Source organism: Nothoprocta perdicaria, unplaced genomic scaffold (assembly GCF_003342845.1).
Source record: "Nothoprocta perdicaria isolate Ctin4 unplaced genomic scaffold, notPer1 scaffold_304, whole genome shotgun sequence".
NCBI classification, from domain to species: Eukaryota; Metazoa; Chordata; class Aves; order Tinamiformes; family Tinamidae; genus Nothoprocta; species Nothoprocta perdicaria.
The window spans coordinates 286922-311619 of NW_020455538.1; the positions used below are offsets into that span (position 1 = coordinate 286922).

The following is a 24698-nucleotide window of genomic DNA, read 5'->3' on the forward strand; positions in this document are numbered from 1 at the left end:
AACAATGCCAACTTTCTAATTAGGCCAAAACAAGGTAAAACAGAGTTTTTCCAAATGACTTACAGGTGCAAAGGAGTGTCTCCATAGATATTAACCACATGGGGTTGAACTTCAAAACTGCTCTGCARTAAGAACTTTACAATTTCGTGGTGTCCAAATCGACAGCAGAAGTGCAGAGGAACATGATCTTCATTGTCCTGAGCATTCACTGTCATTTGAAAGAGAAAGAAAGAAAATATTTTACACTTAATTTTTATTTTACTTAGCAGATATGTATTCTGAGCTATTTATGAACTGTTTCTTTAAAAATGAAGTTTTTGTGAGCTTTTATAGATCAAAAACAAATTACTCAAGGCCACGTGTGACCCAAGTGCAGCCGGGGCTCTGTGCCCGCAGGCCGGGGTGGCCGCATGGATGAGGCCAYGTGTGTCCCAACCACAGTCGGGGGCTCTATGCCCACAGGCCGGGGTGTCTGCAGGAAGGGGCCGGGCACTCCTCAGGCGGCCGCGGTGGCCACGGTGGCAGCCCAGCTCGGCCGGGGCCGTCGGGCCRCTCGGCCTGCGGCTGCTGCCCCTCTGCTTGGGCCCGCGCCTCGCTCCCAGCTCAGCCGAGCMCGCAGCCTCGGGCAGCCTGCTAGAAACTGCCGGGTTGTTCCTCCTGAGGAGCAATCCGCCCAGTGAGCACGTCCCAACAGGCACCAGCAGGCTGCTAAGCACCACTTGGGTTCTATGGAATGATCCCGACCCTGCCTGGAGCAGGGGATAAGCCAAAGGACACGCTGAGGTCCCTTCTTGCCCCCCTTTCTGTGACTATAAGGAGCAACGAACGTTTCAACAGTCTCTTTTAAAACCTTCATGAAGTGTTGGTGAATGCCCACACATCTAGGGAATTCTTAAACAGGGCTAAACTTGTAATTGCATTGATGTTTAGTGACAGAGTGCCAAAGATGAACTATGTTTCAGGYRAAAAAGACAAAAAAGTTCTTCTTKTAATTTATATTAAGCTTTCAAATTATTATTAGAGCTCTCAAATTTCATTAACTGTTCCCACCAGCCTTTCCTAGAGGCTTATATTAAAAGCAGTTGACAAGAGTAAGCCATTGAATTGCTCTATTCTCAAATTTGTCTTCACTTTTAGGATGCTTCTGACATGTTAGCCTTTATCTTTTTATTATGATGTGGTACCAGACATAAATGCATTCTGAAGTGGCATAAATAAGAGAGAAATAAATGTCAAAATTTTATAATAATAAATGTCAAAGTTTTAGACCCTGTACCCTCAGAAGGACATCAGAGACCTTGGGGCCATGGGATTCTGCAACAAGGGTGTAAGAGAGCGAGAAAGGAAACACCTCCTCTGGACAGCTGCATATGCTGCCTAACATGAGCTGGAAAACACACAGCGTTAACGTAGTCATTCCCTAAACAGCCCTTCCCTATAGTGCTTACATTAAATCCTTAGTAATGCTATATAAATAATGAGATTGGCATTCGGAAATCTGACAGTACTTGCAGCATATTGTTTTTATATACATGCATTTATTTATACTCTGTGAAAGTCTGTGGTTATATATACATGGATGGCACCTTTATACACAGGTATATGCAAACACACACCTGTGTACAGCGGCTGGAGAGCTCGAGCTCCCCTTTGGCTGCAGCCCTGGTATTTCAGCAGAACAGAGCAGCTGCACGGAAGGGCCGGCGGAGCAGCTCCGACCTGAGCCACTCTGCGCAGCTAGGGACCGGGGTGGGATGAGGCAGGAGCTGCCACCCTGGCAGCCACGCACGCTTTTCACACAGCGCAGCACAGAACCCTTCTTAACCTCTCCCTGTCGCTCCATTGCTTTCAATTCATGAGGAACTGCATTGGCACCAGTCATCAACAGGTTGTGGGACTGAGAGGCAGCAGCTGAAGCGGTGTGATAACTTTGTTCTCTCTGTAATATGCAGGATTCTTGCAGCAACTGCCAGCACTTTGTTGTTTTCCTATTTTTTTTCTATTTGGCTTTTTAATTAGTTCTCTCTAAATCAAATAGTGATAGTTTCCCTAGGCGAAATCCTGASTCACTGAAATTCATGGGAATTTTGCCACTGACTTCAAGGAACGCAAGATTTTACCTTGCATATTTTGGATATAAGTTAATAACAGCAATAATGCAGCCCAAATGCAGCCCAAAGATGAATTGAGCCGTACTTTTGCAAAGAGTGTATTGTTCCTTTTCAAACGTACTTTTCTTTCTGCTTTTCTGAGGTTAAGAAATAGCCTTCCAAATAACGCTACTGTTACCTAGTGTGCATAAACCTCAGCATTAACCTTTCCTTTATTAGCTGAGGTGGAAGGAGCGAGCAAGGTTAGCGCACTAGGCTTTGTGCCTTCTGCGTTGCTGAACCTGCATATGGAGGGGGAACAAAGGAGCAAACCTAAGAACCAAGCAGTACTACTAGATGAGTACCAACATTAATTAAAATAGAAAATATTTTAAGTTGTGGCATATGCAAAATATACAGTTCTGAACTGCAGAATAGTAGTTTTACTGTTTGAGCCTGAGAACACTTATAGAAAGAATGCAGAGAATCCTAACTTGCAAAGAAGAAAAAAATGCATGCTAACAAACTTATCTTAGATAAGTTCAACCAATTATATATCTCCCCTCCAGTTTCTCTTATAGCAAATGGTTTACAATGAAGTATACGAAGCCCGCAGCATGAAAAAGTATGATTTAAATGCATTCCTCTTCATTTCCTGTTTCTAAATCTCGTGAACCATTTGCAGTTTCTCACGTGAATTGTTCTAGATTACTTTCTGTATAATTTTGACTTAAAATCMTCTATCTGTATCCTACCCACTAGCAGTTTATTGTGCATTTAAATCATTATGACTGGAGATATAGGCCACATGGCCACATGTGCTCTGGTTGGATCAGTGTCTCAGTTATGAGATATCCCTATATATTAATCTCAGATTTGTTTTCCAGTGTTGTTTTTCACCTCTAACTTACCCACAGGAGCAAAATGCAAGAGCGATGACAACACAAGCAAGTAATAAAAAGCTCTCCAATTGCTATTTTGTTTACAGTTGCCCAAAGGCAATACACAAACATACACACACAAAATTCAAAATTCCATGCTTGACCCAGCATATAAAACACAGTACTGAAGTAGAATGTTTTTGTATCTTTTCTTACCATCAGCTTTGCTTCCCTCCTCCACCAGCAGCTTGGTTATATTGAGAAAGCCTTTGGCAGAAGCTAAATGGAGGGGCCTGTCTCCAACTTCCCCGCTTGCGTTCACATCAGCTCCAAACTTCAGCAAGAGGTGCGTTACCTAAACAGTTCATCAAGGTTAATTGGAAGAGCACATGAAAATACATCTTTTGGTAAAACCAAAAAGAAGATTGCATTGGTTAACATTATATGTGAACATCTTTTAAAAACAAGTGAGCCTTGCCAAGCTCTGCCTGCGGTACCACCGGCTGGCGTGCGCGCCGAGACACAGGTCACTCATTGCAGAAGGACACTCCACCTACAGGTTGTGCTTCGAAACTCCTAAATCTCCCAGCATACAGACTCCTTTCTGCCTCCAGGAGAGGCATACTTTCTGCCTCCAACCAAGAAAGGCATGGGGAATGCCTTGTGCAAGGCAGCTCAGATCCYGCAGTGCTTTTCACCAAAAAAAAAGGAATATTGCAGGGCAATTGACTGAACTGCTAATAAACCATGTCCGAATAATCTTTTAGCAAAGGGAATTGGGCCGTTTGATGTCAATTTTGGTCAGAAGTTCTGTATACTTTTTAGTAACTCCATGACCTGCCTAAATGCAACAAGCAGATTCCTATGGAAAGTTAGGCCCTGCAAGGCCTCAATTTTTCCATTAATTTGAAAGTGGTAATAATTTAATCTGTGAATTCCAACACAAACCATTATAATTGCCATTTAATTATCACTGGCAAGAGATTGTCATTTTCTTAGAGGTATTTAAGTCAATATTCTCACACGCCTTAAGCAATCTCTGAAATGTGGGATGAAAAACAAGCATCAAATGCAACACGCTTCTGTGCCCAAGTCTGCTTCTGCGTTATCAGAGCTGTAGATAAGTGTTGCTTTCAGGAGGTCTAGGGGGAGGGCACCAGTTCTTGCTGGGCTYCAGCACTGGGGATGAAAGTATAGAGATTATTCAGCCGCTTAAACAACCAGGGTTTGCTTAGGAAGACAACTTCTGTATATGTGGCCTTTCCATACTAAGCCCCTCTGGAATACAAATGGAAAGTACATGACAAGAAACCTCYGTTTGTCTCCGTGTCTCAGGGCTCCGCTCTCCCGCATTTCCTGCATTCAGTTACCTGTTCACGGCCATAATAGGCAGCAATGTGCAGCGGAGTGAAAAAAACGGCGTCCTGAACGTTCACGTAAGCTCCGTGCTGCAAAAGGATATCGACGGCCTAGAGGGACAGAAACAAAACAGTTGGCAAGGAGAAGCCCCAGATGTGGCTGACTAGCAAAGCCAGAATTTAAAACCTTACCTCACCAATGTAAACAAAAAGCCTCAAACAAGCAAGCTATRATGGGGAAGAACAACCTACAAGATGTAAAAGTGATTAACTTACAGTACTTGAGCTGAACACTGAATGTCACTGATGCTTTATAAATAAGCCTGAAAATGTATTTGCCAGTAAAAACAACCAAAAACCAGAAAAAGATACTGTATTTGTGAAGGAAGAGGCACAGAAATGACTGACTGGAGTATATCAAAATAGCCTTTAATTTTCTTTTAAGCATTATGAACAAAGGGCAGTAAACATATCAGAGTTTTTGGAAACAAATAAAACAAAATGAAAGACTCTTTTAAATGTAAATGTATTCAGGTAAATCCTCTAGCCTAATTCCCTCAGCGTGCAAAGATTTCTTTGTATTTTAGAAGATAATAGCCCTTCGACTTCAATAAATAACCCTAAGTGTTTCCTTTCAAATTGGCTCTTTTTTATTCTTTCAGGAAGCCAGTGTTTTGGTTGAACAGCTATTAATTATGAAATACTGGCCCTCTGAGCAGCTGTCAAAATGGAGGCCTGAATGAAACCACTCTGGGTTATTTATTGCAGCCTACGAGTCACTAATTTTCCCGCAGTACGAGCAGCGCTCCGTGTGCGCAGGGCTCGTACGGCACCTTCCCCAGTCACAGCATCCCAGACCCCAGAATGGCCGAGGTTGGAAGGGACGTGTAGAGCTCACGTTTCTCCCCATGTCTGACTGTGAGCACGAGGCACTCGTGCTGACATGCCGAGCCGTGCCCAGTGCCCGCTGGCTTCCATCACCCCGCGAGGCTGCCGGCTGCAGGCCTGCCCTGGCTCCGGCCGTGCAGGCCAGGCTCCTGCGGAGCCCAAGGGCTGCAGCCGGGCACGGCGCTGCGCAGCGCCCTGTGCAGGGCACCGCAGCGCTGCAAGGACCAGCCTGCTCTCGAGACACGCCTGGGAGCCAAAGGTTCTTCCTGCTGTCCTACGAGCTGCTGTTCAGCACCTCGGGAGTGCAGRTGGGTGATGGGGAATGTCAACCTTCTTCACCAAATTCTGTTCTCCAGAAGCTACAATTTCTTAGGAGCGAATTACTCCGTGACTTAATGGCCTCATTGTCAAGTGAGTCATTTTAACTTTGACTCTTAAATAAATTCCTATTCTGAAACTAAAGTTATTGCTGTGGGACCTGCAGCTTTTACAGGTATATGGATAAAACTTCTTTGGATCAGTCTGATTTTATTCAAAAGGTAGATTCACCTGGGAATCTATCGTGGAGCTTCAAGTTGAGGAACCTGTGTTGGGCAATGTGGTTTCACCTCTGATGATAAACAGGAAACTAGATGAATTTTGACACGTTTTTCCAGGCCATACAAATGACAACTGTGCCACCTACTTTGTGATCTCCTGCTAAGAGGAAAATTGTGACTCATGTTAAACAATCTTCACCTCATATAAATAACAAAATGGGGAAACAGGGACAAGCCTGAGCATTTCAAAAAGAATCCATCTTTCTCAGAAAGACTGCAATCAGAAAACCCTGAATGTTGGAGGTCATGGAGTATGATGGAGTGATGTGTAAGGCTAAGACTGACATCAGAAAGCAGAGGCAGATGCAGAAAGCTGCTTATGCAAAAAGAACTTCAATACTTAGGCAAAGACCAAACCCAAATCCTCAGGGAACAGAGGGTGAGCAGGGGTGCAGCTCCTGGTCCATGGGAGATCTGCAGGCTGCAGAGCAAGCAGCTCGTGCTGACTTTAGAGGCATTGCAGTGCATCAGCAGAGCTGAAAACTGGCACCACTCAGCTGCGATCGGCAGGCAACATCATTGCCCAGATTAAAAAAAATAAACAGGAAAAGAAATATCTGTGACCTCTTGATGCCTCAGTGTGATTGGGAACCATGAGCCTGGATTTATCGAGGGTAAATCATGTCTGATCAACCTGAGTTGATCTTACTTCGTATTTTTTCTTGAAGTTCTTTTGTGACAGGTTTACTCAGAGGCTTTTTGAATATTCAAGTCAATTATGCTCACTTCAAAGACAGACTATTAATTAAGCTACTCTTTGAAGGCYAGAAGGAGTCAACAAAATAGAATATAAGATTATGCCAGGGCTTCATCTTTTGGACAAGCAGGAGATAATAATTCCTCTAAGAAAATAAAACCAATGATTATTGATTTTTTAGAAGGCAAATTAAAAGAAAAACAGCTTCAACAACTAAGTCATATGCACTTGTGCTAGAGACTCCATACTGACCTATGATAAAATACCTAAAGAAGTTGTCATGGTTTGGAATTCCTTTACGGCAGAATTCCTTTATTAATTAAGCTATTAAAATTAAAAAAATATATAGTAGTGCTAATTTCCTAATTCTCTGTAATTCAGCAAATGTGGGTAGATAAGTCATGTTCTGCGAAGTGTCTTTGCACAAAATTAGTACAACTCTTAACTCTCTGTATATCTATAAGAATTTATAATAAACCTTGGCGAGAGTGAATTAAGAAACTTCTAAAGAGGATTCTGAATGTTTTAGATATAACTTACTGATGAATGTACAATTGTCTTTCTGAGGGAAAGTTTAACGTTTAATGAAATATTTAATACATTCTCTCCTGTAAGATATAAGGACAGATGCTTTCAGCGATAAGCTTTCATATTTTGTTCTTAGCTATTCCAATAGATAAAGCCCAGATTACAGAAAGAATCAATAATGAAAGATGCAGGTGTCTAGAAATACAGTGCTCTCCCCAGGATTGCTTTTGCTAAAGGGCAGCAGAACCAGATTGTTTTCAACTATACATAAAATAGTTTAAAAGTTCTTGTACACTGTAGTCTACACTTTAAGGTAACTTTTCTGGGCAAAGAGATGCCCGTGAATTTAACCGCAGTAGTAATAAGAGTACTACTAGCAGTTCTAAGGGGCCCCATTTATTTTGACTCCTAGCTTAAATGTGGGTCATGCTATATAGGGTATTCTTGGGCAGTAAAAAGCTGGCAGTGCTTTCAGACAAGTCAGCACCATGAAGTTAATGAAAGCTGCTACTGAACCACAGCTGAGCACTTCTTTAGCTGTGCTGCCAAACACGCTTTGGCCACGTCCTCAGCGTCGGAGACACCACCTGGGCCGGGAGGTTCCCAGGTACCTAAGGGACCCAGTTTCATGGAGAAACATTTCACCAAGAGTGAAATTCCAAAGAAAGGAATTGCAGAATTTTAGTCTTGCTGGAAGTCCTAAAGACTCAAATAGCTAAGATCTAAATCCTCAAACATAATTATGTCCAAACACCTTTGAGCTGCCCAGTACATTTAACCGGTCTCACAGGCAATGCCTTTGCTCTCGGCCAGCCCCTCTCACACCTCTTGCCCTCTGCATCTCTGTCTCTCCCCCTCCATCCAAGTCAATCCCTATCCCCTCGCCGCCTGCCCCTGCTGATTCTCCTTTTCCAATGCACATTATGCTGGAAGGGGGCAGGCCAGTATGACCATACTGTGCTGGACAGTAGCTCATCCGACCCAACATCATCTGCTCCATGAAGCTGTGGAACTGTCTGACTTCAAACATCGCTGGGGAGAAGGGAAGGAAGCACCTCTGTGCCTCCCCTGCAATTTCCCTCTCTCATTCCTCAATTATAAAACAAGCCACATCAGCTAGAACACCTTTCCTTTTTGTGCCAGGTAAGGCGAAGGACTAAGATGCAACATGAGKGTTAAATGCAGGGAAGGAGAGGAGAAAACGGGGACTTTGTGAAATTGAGCTCCTGCTGTCACTAGGTGACTGACTGATTCAGTCTGACTGCCTTCACTTGACTGATTTCAAGTGAAGACAGCAGGTGACCAACGAACCTTGGTAACACACGACTCGCAAGCACGAGGGGATCCCTTCCGTGGGACCGGCCCCCTCCTCCCCAGCCGTTCCCTGCGACGGGCACCTCCACATTGCCTGCTCTTGGGTTGGCAGCTGGCAAAGGAGCAGGGCTGGATGGTGCTGCCGGGAACCTGGGTCCAGCCCTGGCAGCCCCGCAGGCGGGAAACGCAGCTCGAATTCCCGGGCTGAAGGAGGCCACGGTGCTGGTTAGCCAGCACGGCAGCACTGCACAGCACGTCCATGTGATGAGGCACATGCATTATTTATGGAGCAGTGACCTCGCTGGGCTGGAAACATTTCATATTTTCAAAATAGCGGATTTAATGAGATATTTATTAAACTTGTTTAGTAATGGCTCTAACATGTTTTCCAGCTTATATAATATTTTTTCATTAATTTTTCATTCTTTCCATTGAGAGCTCCAAGTTCTATTTATAGATAAACCAAGCAAACAGCATAGTTTTGGTAAAATATGACATTAAATCAGAGCAGATGAAATATTTATACACCTCACTGCCTCAAAGGAGTTGAGCATCTCATTTGTAGCAATGGCCTTTGGCAGCCTCATTTGTGGAGGTGACTGCCCTCGCGGTCTGCAGTGTGGGGATGCAGCAAGAGGCACAGAACGACTACCCAGGAAAGGGGGAACAAAGCTACTTTTTCCCACTTCTCTCTGCCTTGCTTTTCATACACTCAGTCCTCTTCTGTAGCCACAGCTTATACTGAACAGGTCGGTGTGTGCACCTCTGCTACTTATGTATTAAATGTAATTATCTATCTTATTTGAATGTCAAAAAAACATTTCTTTTTCTTAAATGTATACAATTTTCAGGGTTTTTAAACAAATAGTACATATTGCCATTACTGATATTACTGATATTACTGATATTCTGGATTGGCCTAATCTTGCTGAGGATATTCTCAGCTGACAGACAAGCTCAATTACATCAGGAAATAAAGCAGCAGCTTGAATTGCAGCTAGAGCTCTTCAGTGCCCAGACTGGCAGAGGCACCAAGCGAGGTGCGGAGACTCCTGCCCAACCATGGGGAAACTTCTGATAAAGACCTGGTCACTACTAAGGAAGGAGTAACGGGACTTTTCAAAACCCTTTGCAGTGAGTGACGTCTTTGCAAATCAATGGCCTTATCCTTGCTGGATGGGGAGCTCCCTGTTTTCCCGTGAGCTGAGTGGAGCTGAAGCTGTGCAACAAGGAGCGGGGCCCCTTCCAGCGTTTACAGCTCACAGCCCGGGCATTTTTATAGCTTCACACCCTGCTGCAGAGCACTTCATGTTTCCCAGTTATTTCCTTCCTCATTCTAACAATTCTGTTCTGATAGACACTTGCTCCATGTTTTCTACATCATCTTACATTTTACATTATAACTTCTTAAATTTTTCTATGGAAATGCAATGTTACTGAAAATAATTATCCCCAATTTTGTGACTGTACAATACGGGGGAGGGCCCTGCAATACAGGAGCGTAACAGAGAAAGCTTCTAAAGAATGATCATTTCTCCAACAAAATAGATTATTTTAAAATATTTTTTGTCCTGTCAGTATATTGGTATGTAAAATTTTCTATATCCATATGCGTAATAAATTGTATGAGTGTGTGCGTGCACATGCGGGTAGGCATGTGCAGAGTGACTGAAACTGCATCAGACTCCAGAGCTGTGTCCAGGAGCAAGCTCGCTGAGCGCCGTAACTTGGGGCCTTTCTTGCTGCAGACAGACGGTTTCCTCTCTTCTGTCCAGAGCTGCATGGGTGCTTTGTTCCAGTCACCCAGCCAAACTCTTGTATTTGAATTTATGAGTCTATGTAAAATGTGCAAATGAATTCATCGCTTGAATGTAATTATTAATATCATCTGCATTTCCTTCTTTCTACTATTTATTCTTGCATTCCTAGACGATTCTCTCTCCTTAAAGGAATCTGATGTTTCTGTCTCCATAAATTTAGCTCTCTGCATAAGTCAAAGCTTTTACCCATGCAGAGAACAAAATGTTTATTGCTTAATGGGCCCAAAGGAGCTAAAAGGAGAAGTACCTGTATTCATGAGTGTTTACAGCCATAAACCCTTCATTATCAAGGTAATTTTGCACCAGTATTAAATACTTGAAGAGATTAAAAAAAAAAAACACACTGAGTGAGCTGTTGCCAGGGTGACAGAAATGAGATGATGTGGGAACGATGGAACGGAGGTGCTAAATCCTGGAAAAACAGATCCATAACTAACAGCACATTTAGAAAAGGATTACAGAGGGAGGCCTTTGGAATCTCATCATTCTCCACTCCCCAGGAAGAAAGAAGGAGAAGGAATTTTTAGGRAAAAAATTGGAGATGGGAATCTCCAATGCATACAAGATTCATCAGTATGGACATTTGAGATTTGGACTGCACGTGACTTGCCCTGGCAGTCGCTTTCTTAGCCCTGATATGAACTGTCACACAGCTCAAAGATGAGAACCTCTGTCCTCTCTTGAAGTAAAAACCACTGAGCTGCACAGCTGACAACTGACATCTGTAAGATGGAATAAAATGTATGGGGCTCCTTTACACTCAGGCAAGACCATATTGAGAAGCCTCTCAACACATGCAGATCCAGGAAGAGTCCTGACATGTGTGGGTGACTGTGCCCCATTGTGTTAACATGGGACACAGTCTCATGTTAACTAGTTAACACTTTTGACACTGAAAGCAATGTTGTTGATTACCAAGGCTTTAAAGATAAATATATAAAGACATGGGCAAATAGATCTAGACTCTCTATACATGTCCATATGTAGAAACATATGGACAGATATGGTTGTCCCTATACAAAGGTACAAAAACCAGTAAAGTTTAGCTATGTGAAACCAGTAATGAGTTTTGATTAGTACCAGTTTAAAACAAAACAATGTTGTTGATGAACACCAGCAGTGAGAGCATTCTCTGCATGGAGAAGGAGAAGCGCACCTCGTGGTGACCCGCTATGGTGGCGATGTGCAGGGCCGTGAGGGCTCCGTAGCCGACCTGCTGGATGTCTGCTCCGCCGTGCAGCAGCGCCGTTAGGAGCTCTGCATTATCCTGAAAGGCACGGACAGCACCACGTTACTGTGGGCACAGCTCTGACCACTGCACCGGGGGGCTGAACAGAGCCACAAGGCTCCATCCCATCCCAGATACCACTCCAGAAGCAGTGGAAGCTTGACGTGGGCACCAGAGGCTCCTCTGTAGCTATACTGAAGCCTCTGTTTTCTAAAATGGTCACTTTACTTGATTTTGTATCTTTGAAGATGACTCATTCTCTGAATCATTATTAAGTGCTCATACAAACTGTTTAAATGTCAAAACAAATATATTGTCAAACACAGAAGATGACACTGGGATTTCCCCGGATAAATACACAGAATGTAAGCTAAAGTTTGAACTGTGTGCATATTTTTCCTATTACTTTAATTCTTTGCTGTCACGCAGAGAAGTATTTCTATCACTTCTCTCCATATACCACCAGCAATGGGTATCATCCAATTACAGTGACAAAAATAATTTAAGAAAATCCATTAAGCGTCTCGATGACTTGGCAATACAATTGTCAGCAAGCTCTCCTCTACAGAGAGTGTTAAAATTAAGAGAGGAGAAATGAAAACCCGTGTTTGGGGCAGTGGCAGAGCTACTGGGAGCAGTCGGGCCCTCCTTCTCACCATCACTTGTTCCCACTGCACCAAACGGAGCTTTGTCGAGTTCCACTCTCTGGGATCTGCCTTGAGGCATCACCAGTCCAGGGAAGAGCCTTCTCCGATTCCCATTCCCTGCTCGACTCACAACTTCACATCCCTCCTGTTATCAAATAGCTCTGGCCTTGAGCGTGGGACTTGGTGGCACAATGCACTGGATACTCTCTCTAGCCAGGGAAGACAGCCTGAGCTCGGAGCTTCCTGAAGGGCTCTGTTCCAGGCACCGCCTCCGACTAATTTTCCTAGTTCTGTTTTACAGGGATAACATCTCATAAAGTATTTAACTACAGAGCAGAAAAAATCAGTAAGTTTCTCAGAAAGTTCTCATCATGCAAGCATTTTGTTTCTGAGATACCTCTATGTTGCTTTATATTTTCTTAGGGAACTACAACATGACAAAAGTTGTCACTGGGCAACTAAGGGCAAATCCTGAACACCTTCTAACCACCTGATTATTACGCAAAACARAGGGCAAACCATCCGCTCTTCTTTTAGAGGAGAGTGACGGAGGCTGTGACAATTTCTGCTGTCTCTGGAATTATTTGGTTTCAAGGGCATCTACCATATGAGGATTCTCACACAACACAGGGTGAGCAATGGCCCTGTGAGCATGAGAGGGCCTAGGCTGGCACTGGGGCCACCCAGCCTGACCTTCCGTGAGCTCCAGTCTTCTGCTCAAGCCACCCGTGCCCCAGCCCTGAGCACCCGCCTGCGACGGGGCAGTGCCAGCTGCCACGAGAGAGCTGTGGGATAATGTTAGGCCAGCATATGGCACTGCATCCTGGATACTGCTTGGGCATTAATAAATAAAAACAATAATGAAGAAGAAGATGAATACTGCAGCTGAATGTAAAACTCAAGGAAATTTAAAAAAACGCCAAAACATGAGAAATTATTTCTATAAATAGCTACAGTAGCAAAAAGAGTACTCCTCTATCTTGAATTAAATCACATGACTTAATCAATATTTGTATAACCACATCTTATCTTCGTGAATGACAGTACAAAAGCACGTGCTGATTTCCTGTGCATGGGGTCTTTATAGAGCATTTTCTCTGCACTGTGATTGTTAAAACTCCTGAGTTCGGATTTCTCTTCATCATTAAATCAAATTAAATTTATATTTATATTATTTACCTTATAAGCTGCCAAGTGCAGAGCTGTAAATCCATTCCTGGTTAACCTGGATGGGCGCAGTCCTTTTAGCATAAGAGTTCTGATATGTGATTTGTTACCTTTAAAACAAAAATTGTATATCAAAGTCATTTACAGAAAAGGACATGTAAATGAAGTAAATAAGAGCTTCACATGAGAGCTAAGCATTTGGAAAGTATCAGAACTACATGGGCCTTCTGTAGCTAAGATCACACTGCAACTCTTCCTTCCTCTATTACATGATTCAGAACACACTTGACTGCTTCTCCTTGTAACTTCCTGCAAAGTGCAAGGCCAGCGTGAGGAAGCCTTGAGGTGAGCTTGAAAACAAATGAGTAACTGATCTGCTGAGCCGAGGCAACCGTAAGAAACACTCAGACATCCTCAAAACAGGACCCGCATCCTCGATCACTGAGCATTAGACAGTCTCCTTACTCACTGGGAGAGCACATTGGGTCATGTATTTATTCACCGTTTGTTCACACCTCAGTAAGAAGGATTTGACAAAGATGGTTGAACTTGTAAAGAAAAAATCTCCTTTTTAACATCTGAAATGTACTGCAAAGAACTCCCTACACTGGAGGGAGATTTAACAGTCTCTGGTTTCTCAGATGCTTATCGAGTTGCTGGTCCTTTGGGGAGCTGACGGCTGCTCTCCTGCTCTGCACATCATTTCAGGGCCGGTGCTTCCTACGGAAACGACTGACTCCCAGTAGCTTTGATACCTGTCTGATGCACTCTAATCACCTCCAAAACTGTGGCTGTCTTCTGAACCCTTAGGACAACCCTTAGTCAACAAGTACAACAGAGGGCCTAACACCTTCCTCCCTCCATGAGGTGTTCACATACAGGACACAATTCATGTACGTTTTCCTAAAATCCCACCAATTGCTCTAATGCTGCCAACCACTGATGTCATCTTCTGATAGGATCCTGCACTCTCTAGCTTAAGAGTAAAGATCTGACTGATTTTCACCAGTGTAGGATCAGGTTTTCCCTGCTTATGGGAGCTGGACTATGATTAGCAAGACATTTATGCACATTATCCTTAAGCATTCTGCACAGCTGAAACTCTGGGGTAAAACACTCTGCTGCTTTCAAGCAAGTTCTACCACTGCAATGTGTGCACGCGCCAAGGACACACTACCCGACCAAGACAGTGATCCCAGTGAAACACTCCACCATTCAGAAAAATGACTGAAGTTGTTTGACACTTTTTTCTTGGATACTGTGATTGCTACCTGCAATAATCCTATCAGATGATATTTTTCACTTGTGCATTTAACTTACTCTTCTTGAAAGCAATACTCTTCATGAAATACAATATAGATATTTTCATTATATTAGGAAAATAAGTTTTGTGTGTGGCAAAAATTTGTTAAAACTCACTCCCTATCTTGGAGTCAATACCATGTACAAAATACAGAAATGTAGAGAAATGCTATAGAATGAGTATGATTAACATACATGATTAGCATATATTAATATATACATGTAGCATGGAATTYTGAATTAACTGAATATTAGTTGAATTAGATGCAATTGAAATAATTCACATTATCTACTAAATCTATTTCCTAGATGAAAGAATCAGTTATAGCAGAGTTCAGTGTTAACTGATTCAACCACGTTGGGAACAGAGTTTAGAGAAATGCCTACGGAGGCTTATCCAGCTGTCAACAAGTACAACGCAAAGAAAGAAATGGATTAAAAATATAATGTTCCTGTCAGTTATTAGACAGAATAAATCACTAGCCATGTAAATAACAGGTTTAGAGAACATCAGATTTCCAATACTCACCCCCACATATGCAACATAAATGAAGAAGAGAGAGCCCATTTTCTGTGCGGTAATTTAAATTGACTTTGCAGAAGGCTTCATCAGAGCTGGAAAAAAAGAGATTTTACACATGATTACAGCTTTCATTTTTTGGCATATTTTCATTCATCTGGAAAATTTTTAGAAGAGAAATCTCAGTGTAACTTTTTTTGGAGACAGAGAACTAAATTCGGACCCCTGCTTCTCCACTGTAAATCTAGGAATATTTTACTGGCACTATAGATTAATCCAGATGTGTTTTTCAGTAAATTAAACCAGAATCTAACTCGTATTGTCTCCTGACTAATCTTGCTATTGAGTCACAGTATATACATGTCAAAATGTGCTAAATTAGGAAAAAAAAAAAACTAAGCTGTCAAAATACCCAGAAAAAAGTTAAGACTTTCAGAAATCAAGTTTATCTTATGTGATCATAGGAAGGATATATATGATCATTCCATTGAAACATGTATATGGGAACACTAAGGAAGAACTTACACATACACTTCTGGTCTTTCTTGCCTGTTTAAATTTTATAGATGTATTTCTGGCTTTCTCTAGAATTATATATGGGTTTCAACCTTGAATATACTCTAATTTCATGATTTTAGGACAGAATGGAGGCCCCCAAATCCCCAAGTTACTACTGTACATAAACTATCAGCATATAAGGCTTGGTTTTATCCTCCTGCCCCTTGCATCCTGCCCTGGCACATTCAGGCTTTGTTCAGGGATGTGGAGAGGGAGCACGGAACTCGGAGGAGTCTGTGGGACACAGTGTGAGTGCTGCCGTGCCCAGCAGCGAGGCCTGGACGCCTCACCGTGCCCTGAGAGCGCAGCCAGGGGGAACCACGGCAGTAACCTGGCGTGGCTCGAGGGGAGTGTTTCCAAAGCATTTTAATGGATGAAGTAGCCTTTCCAAACATGGCATTTCTGGTTTAGGATTGGCAGCTGCAATGGGATACGGAGTCCTGTGAAGGTGTGTGCCAGACCTGAGAGGGAACAGGAAAAGCACCAGAGCAGAAGGTATCTGGGAGAAAGTCTGTCCCTCAAAGACGCAGCAAGGACAGCCCGAGCTCGGCACCGGAAGGAATAGGAACCCATAATGTTCAGGGAACAAGTGAGTTTTTATAGCTCTGGTTTTCGGCCTTGGTTTACTGCCCTGGAATGTGATACATTATAGAACTTCAAAACTATTTATAGATGCTCATTTTGAGTTCCCATTAACTTCTAGTGAAATGTTTCTGGTTTTGATATAGGCAATTAAAGTATTATAGTTCTTATCCACATCCTTCCAAGGTGAGGCATGTTTGCACATAAAACTCTCTGACAACTAAATGCCACTTATGCACCCTGACACTGACAATATGAAGCTCAATTTAATGTTTTATTTTCTTACACATTTTTGATACACTCTGCTACATTTTTATATAGCTTAATGATTTTATGGTGCTTTCTGGGGCACAAAAAGATGAAGTGAATAATTAAAGGGAAGTAATTATTATTAATACATTTTGAATACTATTCCCTTTAAATAGGATGAATACCAGTTCTGACTCATTAAAAATGACATTCGGCATTTGTATTTGCTACTCTTACTTAGCAGAACATGGGGAATATACATAAAAGTATTGCAGTCCTTAGAGTTTTAGATTCATTAAGTTCTGTTCTTCTTCTCCCTGATACACATGCCAAGCTCCAAAAACAAATTCATCAATAAAATAAAGCTAGAAATATTGGCAATAAAGATAATGGATAATAAACTAAAGATGCCTCCAGGGTTACAGACAGACATGAACAGTGTCTTTGTGCCAGATTGCAGGGAATGTAACTGGACATCTTTATTTCCCATGTTAAACAACCACCATACCAAGGGAAGCCAAAGATGCCTCTGCAGCTAGAGCTGCACCCATCCCCACTTATAAAGTCCTACCCAAACAGACACTGTAACTTGCCTCGGAAAACAGAGTTACAGCCAGGTAAATAATTACCCTGCCTGAACGTTTTAGCTCTTGTAGTGAAGTCTCTCTGTTTTCTTTTAGCACAAATTGCCTTATTACTGCTCCTACAAGCTTTCTAGCTAGTTACATTTTTGAAACTCAACTAAATGCAGAAATTGTCAGTATTTCTTGTGGAGATTGCAGACTTCAGTCTGCCCATAGAAGTCTTTCCCCCTTTCAGTACAGCTGTGATTAGACATTCCTGTTTAGCAGAATACTTCCATTTGTATATATATAAATCCATCCTGATAGAGCAGCACTACTAAACATACTTAACATGCTTATAGTTCCAAGCATCTTTAGCACTGCTCTCCTTTAAAAGCCAGAACCCTGTCTTTACCTTTGTTCTCTGGGTTGACAGTATTGAATTAATGAGTTATTCCAATTTCTCATAGAGTTTTTTTTGGTTTATTTCTCTTGTTTCTCTCAGATAAACTAAAACAAAAAAATCTGTCCTGAAAGAACATTTCATTAATGGTTCATTATGTGTTATCATCTCAGACCAGGAATAAAATCTGTGTTTTTATATTGTTTTTCATGAAATTTGCCAATAGTGGTTTGGAAATGCTGAAGCTGCAAAGGAGGCACTGCAGCTTGTGGGAGCTGCAGCTCCTCGTGCTGCTGGCTGCAGCGCTCAGGGAGCTCTCACACGGTCCCGGCTATGGTGCCACTGCAGGTCCCGGTCCGGGGGCCCAGCTATGGCGCCACTGCAGGTCCCGGTCCGGGGGCCTGGCCATGGTGCCACTGTGGGTCCCGGTCCGGCGGGCCTGGCCATGGTGCCACTGTGGGTCCCGGCCCGGCGGGCCTGGCCATGGTGCCACTGTGGGTCCCGGCCCGGCGGGCCCAGCCATGGCGCTGCCCACGCCTCCCCGCTGGACTGGCTGCTGGCACCAGCCACCACCGCCAACAGGGCAAGGAATCGCCCCACAAACCTGGATCCCGCATAGACTGGACTCCTAAGTCTGGGGCAGCTCCAGCTGAAATTTGGTACTTGCAGAGTTAACGTTTGCTCTGTGAGGAGCTGTTTTTTCTCACAAAAGCTATCTTTTTTTGAACTGCCTTTTCTACCAGAAAGGTCATTCTGATGGAAACTCCTGGCTGTCTGTAATCAATACTGAGATTTTTATGGTATTCAGTTCATTGCATTAAGAACTGGGATCATCTGAAAAGGGCATGGACCTGATAAAAGCAAAACATTATGTTTAATTACAAATATACAAATTGGACTTATTTCTCCAAGTTGTGTGTGTGCCAGTGTAACCTATTCTTGCATCTGTCTAGATTTACATAGACATTCCTTAGGTGACATGGAATCAGTACTAAGGAAACATGGCCTTTTATTTCCTAAATACAAACTGTTCTGCTATGGAACATTTTATTCCACACATTACAGTCATATTTACTTCTCTTTAGTGATAGACCCTCATTTACCATTTCTACCTAAGTAAGCCAAAAGATGTTTGCCCCTATATAAAATGTCTTTGTCATGTATGTTCTTGCTCCATGTAAATCTTCTTCAGCATGTTGTGATTAATGATAGTACTATAAAACCCATCTATTCTTCAGTTTTTACACAAAGATAAATCCCAAAGTGTGGGAAACAGGTTCTTTTAAACAACTTGTCTTTGGTTTCAAAACATTAGGTATGTAGGGGTGCACACACTGATTCACCGTGGTGGCTGCACTGTGGTTTGCTTTGTTTGGAGGACAAATTTGGAAAGTCTCAAAATCAGTAATTATTGTCGCACTGTAAGGCATGTCTCCAACTTCAATTTTACATTACAGTCTATACTGACATTCCTAGCTTTTCATGTGTGGTCAAAAATCCTTTAGCTATATGTTTAAATATTATTCTTCTCTCAGATGGAAAAATGAAAAAAAAAAAGGAAGGTTTCAGTTTGGCCTTCTCCTAGGAATGTTCAATTTCAATAATACTTAAATTCTTACACCGGAGAACAAAATGTAATGTTTTAGTAGCAAAAGACTGCAAGAACAGTTTTACATGTTAAACTTGTAATCCATATTGAAAACGAAAATTCTGGCCCATTAGCCTGGACTCAAGGCCCAGTTTTATCTGTGTGACCTCCTAATTCCTTCTTGAAGACATTGATGCATTTCTGGAGAGATCAAACTATGACTCTTTATTTGTAGGATGGTCTTTTTGGTAAAGCATTGCCCTAACAACTCGGCAATAATCTAGGGACGACGTTTATCCAAGACAAGGAATCACAATGGCCATGCCAGTTAAAACCACTAGTATAACCTACCACAGGACAGTTTCTCTACCACAGGACAGTTGACTCCGTGATGTGTGCATGCATTCCCAAAGCGCACAACCAGGATTATGGCACTCCCTTCCTTCTGCTATGGTTTGGCTCCTCTGCTTTATTGATGTTACTTATCTTTCAGGGCCGGGTTTTAACAACTACCCAGTGTTTCCAGGCATTATATTACCATAGACTCCTTAGCCTACAACAACTGTRCAGTTTCTCAGTCTTAACTTATTTTGACAAACAGATCTGTTTAAAAGATAATTTTTTTTCTAGCATGCATTTCAGGGATTAGATGCCGTCAGAAAATAGCTACTGCTACTGTTGAAAGCATTCCTACATAGCCAAGATCAATTTTTTACATACGCAATATTTGAATTTTGGATTCTCACAAAATCTTACTGATTTGATCGCCTCTGGAGGAAGACTTGTTTGAGACCTGAAGCCACTGGCTGATTCTTCATGTCTGACTAAAACTTTTCAAAAATCTTTCTAGTGCAATATAATCAGTGTCATTAACCCACATGTCCTTCGGTGGGGAAAAGCAACATTCTTTATTTAAGAAGAAGAGTTTGTCTGACATTTTAGACACCCACATAAGGTGGTAAGACAGACACATAACCTGAACTGCTAAAGGTCAACTAAGCTTCAAGTTAATTATTTTTTTAAGGCCTAACTTAGGAATTAAAGACTTCACCATATACCTCAATGGTCTCGCTCATTGTAGGCTGGTGAACACACTTGCCCTGGTTTGTTAAGATAATTACTTTGCTTCTAACCAGGGTTAAAACCTAGGCAGGTGCTGAAGTACTTTACTGGATCAGAGCTGAAGTGGCCGGCACACTGCAGAATTGAGCCTGAGGTTGCTTTGCAGTTAACAGGTTCAAACAGTGATAAATTATGCTCCCTGAAAACAAGCATGATAAAACTTCGGGAGGCTTGTGATTTATTTCTGATTATAATTCATTTTTTCAGGTACATTTTATGTCTGAAATTATTTACTTGATCATTTGTTTAAATTAACTTACTGAAGTTGCTAAGCTGTGTGTTTTTGGTATTTGAGGTTTTCAGGTAATGAACATGCTGTTTGGTTCAGTGAATGTGGCTTTTAGCAYGAGCTGCCCTGGGAAAGCAACGGCAGTTACGAATTTGAAAGTCACTGTCAGAAGCTCCTTCGCTGGTCTATTTGTCTAATCTTTGTCGCTTCAGCACTATCCCCCTGTGAAGAAAAGGCTGGCACAAATGGAGAGTATACAACAAAATCTGACATCCCATTAAAGCCAATTCATTTCCAAAACTGCATACATTTGTTATAAAATGTTGGCACTGATAATTAACAGCCACTAATTATGGTACTATGCTGTGGGACTCTGGCCCAGAACTCTAAGGACACATTCCCAAAAATAGGCCTCAAAGAACAGGCATTCCATACATGCGAAACTCCCTCCACAAGAAAACACCTGAAACCCAAAATACTGTGTAATAGCACATACACCTTTAAAATACATTCACAGGCAGGTTGCAAGAATATTTCACCTGAAAACATGCTTCAGTTCTGCCAGTTCCTTTTCTTTGATCTGCAGGTCATCTTCTAATCGCTCTATGATTATAGCGTATGATTCACTAACTTTCTTCTTCCATTCATCTAACAACAACAAAAAATCCACTCATTGATAATACACTTCAAAACATAAAAAGCAAGAACAAATCAAAATGTCTCAGTAACCAGGAACTACAGATCTGATTTTTAAACATCCAATTATGCTCTATTTCAATGCAGTATTTTTCTTCTAAGTTATGAATGTTTAGTTATGATCATATAAAAGCTATTAAACAGTTCTTGATGCACCAGTAGATACACATATATTGATCTTGCAGACAGAAAAAATATACAAAACTTTATCAGAAATATTTTAATGCAAGTAACAGAAAGCTTAACCAACAATTGCCTTTGTTAGTTCTTATTTGCTATCAACTTAGACACAAAGCATAGAAAAGATGTACTTTTAAGGATTTGCTAATGAAATATGATTTAAATCAACTGATAAAATAAGTTAGTATGATCTTATGTCATAGTCTCACAAAATTTAGTTTATTAGTGTTTTTGTCTCTTTTCATATTACTMTGCATTTGCTTTGGGTTAAGCCATTCTTCACATAAACCAAGAACAATAAAATACCTTATCCTTGAACTACAGAGCAAGTTAGCAATGAGTTATTTGCTAAGACATCATTTGCTGCTTGTTGGTGGATGCCTGGTATGCTGTATTTAAAAAAAGGAACATTAATTACCCGTGCAAGTTTGGGTTGGTCTGGATTTGTAATTTCCCATTTGTTCAATGTATCTTCTTTGTTTCAGCAAAGTTCTTGCAGTAATATGACTCCTTGTTCAAGAGCAGTGACAGTCCTACTGAAAAATACTTTGATAGTCTCTGGCTAAAAATAACCTCTGTGCCAAATGGAATGTCATGCAACAATGACACGGAGCAAAACTGAGCGTGCTGTCAAGTGTAAAATAATAAAGGTACCTAATCAGTTGGTTTAAAAATCTACTGTCAAAATAAATTGCAAATATGCCAACAGAAATATGTTGTTTGATCTGTTGAATACCTAAACCAAGTGAGAAGCAGGTGATTTGGCAATTGGCCACCAGTCTACTAGGGAAAAAATAATTTATGAAGCTGAGACCCTAATTTACAAAGAATATCGACGGATCTGCGAAGAGTGTGGAGGGTCCCTAATTTAAATAGGCCAGTGATGACCTCAACGCATGACATTAAGATGTTTTTTAACATACAGGATGATTTTAGAACATCTGGGTTATTTTAATTGTGAAGTATAAAGTGTGTTGTGTCAGAAAATACTGGCATCTTACATTTTGATGGCATTTGTATGTGTTGCTATGTCAATGAAGTCTGAGTTAGTCTAGAAAATGAGTTTGCTGTCAGGAGCTCTGTACGTTTAGTTTGAATCCTGTCCTTAGCTCAAGAACGTCCATCCCCTCAAACCATGAGGCAGCAGCAGCAGCTCCACAGGCTAACGTTTCCTTAGGGTGGCTAAAGGAAGCACCTGGAGAACACTGGGCAACTCTTTCACAGTTAAGAAGAGCAAAGTTCCAGAGTTTGCTTTGCTGCTCTTCCTGCCCTATATACAATTTTTGCAGGTAGGAGCAAGCTCAAGCTGCTTTGTTTATATTTATATTCCCAGCAGATCATGCACTAGGCAGCTGTGTCTCAGCCATCTGCATGGATGTATTAATAAACACTGTGCTCAGTCTAATTCATCCTGTCTCTTAGCATTTTAGATTGGACCCAATGCCAATGTAAAGTGGTAAAAAGCCCAGGATGCAGCTAGGCTGGACAGTGCAGATGTGTCCTGTTTTACCTGTACATGCATCAAAGCAGGTTCTGTGCATGGACACATTCCTCTAAGAACCTCTGTTGAAGGACCTTGAGGAAAGAGGAGTTCCCTCTGGAGCATTACTATGAGAAATAGTGACCAAGAGGTTAGTGGATGAATAMTATCACTTTTCCCWTGCCTAAACTGTATCATCTCCTTTGTACTCTGATTAGCTCTAATCTGCACCTCTGTTTCCCACCTCTCTCCTATCTGTTTCCCYAATGGAATAATTTTAAACTTATTTTACCAATCACCATGGCATTCATGCTGGTTTCTCTATGTGCACACAGTTCTTCTTTTACTACTTTTCTAACTGCTTGCTATGCATATACCTGAATATTAAATACCTGTGTTTTGATTTATATATTTACAAAGCGTGTTCATCGACTTTGGCAGCTGTATTAAGTTCCTGGTTTTCTCTGAAAAAGAATTTCTTCTCAGACAAGGATTTCAGGCAATGATGTGTGCATAAAACACATGTATATAAAACGTTCAACACGCTGTATCCCAGTGCAAACAAACACATGAGCTTGCGACACAGCGTGCGCGCATCCCCTCCTTTGAACTTACACCCCAAAGCAGGGGTGCACGCGAGCAGCCTCGAACGGCTCTGACAACACCCCTGATAACAACCCCCCTGATAACAACACACCGTGATAACAACACCCCCAATAACAACAACACCCCGCGATGCGCGGCCGGGTATTTGCTGGAGGCCTYGGCCTCCTCCCACACACAGGCAGGGCTCCCGCACAGCCCCATGGCGGGGCCGCCTCTCCCATCACTCCCACTAGTTCAAGGCTGCCCATTTTCCTCGGATTTCTGACAGGCAGCCGGGGCCGCGTGGCCCAGGGCACCGTCTCGACGGGAGCGGGTGCATCCYGTGTGCATTTCTGATTTTTACACTGATTTCACTACATAAGCACTTCATTATTTTGTTACATTCGTGCAGGAGAGTGTTAATCTCCCTGAGATTTTTACCTGGGATTATCAAATGAGGTGGGGCCACTTCGAGGAGTCAGGTGGAGAGGAAAGGACTGTGCTGGAAGCCCTGCTCTGGAAGCCGCTGGAAGCTTCTGGAAGCCGCTGGAAGTTGCTGGAGGCCCTGGAAGCTTCTGGAAGCCATGGAAGCTTCTGGGAGCCCTGGAAGCCCTGCAGCCGCTGTAACCCCGGCAGCCTCCAGCGTGTGGGGGTCTCCGAGCTGCCGGTGCGTCACGGCAGGCGGCTCCCGCGCGGCGGAGGCCGCTGCTCCAGAGCTTCGGCTCATGGCGCTCGGGGCCGCGTCCTGGCTGTGCTGCCCCACGCCGCACGGGTGTCCTTGCTCCCCCGCTCTGYGACACAGCTCAGTGCTCCGCTGGACACTCCGCACTTCGAGTCCAGCCGGGGGCGGCCGGAATGGCCACAGAGGGCAGGGCGGAGGGGAAGGGGCAGCCAGCGAGGCCTGGGGCGGCCAGGAGGGTGCAGGCTCATTCACACCGGTGCTCTGGGAGGTCGTCTTTGCACTAGAAACCATAGCAAAGGAGGAAAACGCCCAAAGTGAGCAGAACTGGTGCTTTACCAGTATCTTGAAAGCTGCAGAGCATGGGCAGTCAGGAGTGATTGTTGAATATCTGAAACTAGGAGAAGAAAGACCAAAAATCAGTAGTAATCACAGAGACTGTTTGCAGGCAGTTTGCAAACAAATCAGGAAAAGGGAGATTGAATTGACTTCGGCGTTAGGCCAGTTCCAATTAGCATCTACACAATTAGAACTAAGAAGCTAAAAGCCATGTTTTCCAGCGCGCCTCAGTCCTCAGATGTGATGTTTACAGCACACTGAGCCGTACGCAACTCTTTGATTATTTTTTTAGAAGTTTTATGCTGGTTTTCTTTTATGCTTGGTCTGCGCAGCTGTCATGTCCAATCTTTTAAGCGTTCTGTGTGTAAAACTCTTTTCCCATTTCTGTTTGTAAATGTCCTTCTGG

At 42.5% G+C, this 24698-nt stretch overlaps 1 protein-coding gene across 1 annotated transcript in view; it reads right to left on the minus strand.

Moving 5' to 3' along the window:
* Window positions 1–23772, minus strand: part of LOC112950011 (serine/threonine-protein kinase TNNI3K) — a 64284-nt gene extending 40512 nt beyond the window's left edge. Inside the window, exons 1-10 of the mRNA XM_026042482.1 lie at window positions 23716–23772; window positions 22720–22817; window positions 21628–21742; window positions 20873–20981; window positions 15049–15134; window positions 13230–13327; window positions 11332–11442; window positions 4342–4440; window positions 3188–3326; window positions 64–208 (exon numbers count right to left, since the gene is read on the minus strand). Coding sequence (XP_025898267.1) covers window positions 64–208; window positions 3188–3326; window positions 4342–4440; window positions 11332–11442; window positions 13230–13327; window positions 15049–15134; window positions 20873–20981; window positions 21628–21667 — 827 coding nt within the window. The 5' untranslated portion in view covers window positions 21668–21742; window positions 22720–22817; window positions 23716–23772. The remainder of the gene's footprint in view (window positions 1–63; window positions 209–3187; window positions 3327–4341; window positions 4441–11331; window positions 11443–13229; window positions 13328–15048; window positions 15135–20872; window positions 20982–21627; window positions 21743–22719; window positions 22818–23715) is intronic.
* Window positions 23773–24698: the final 926 nt, after the last annotated feature.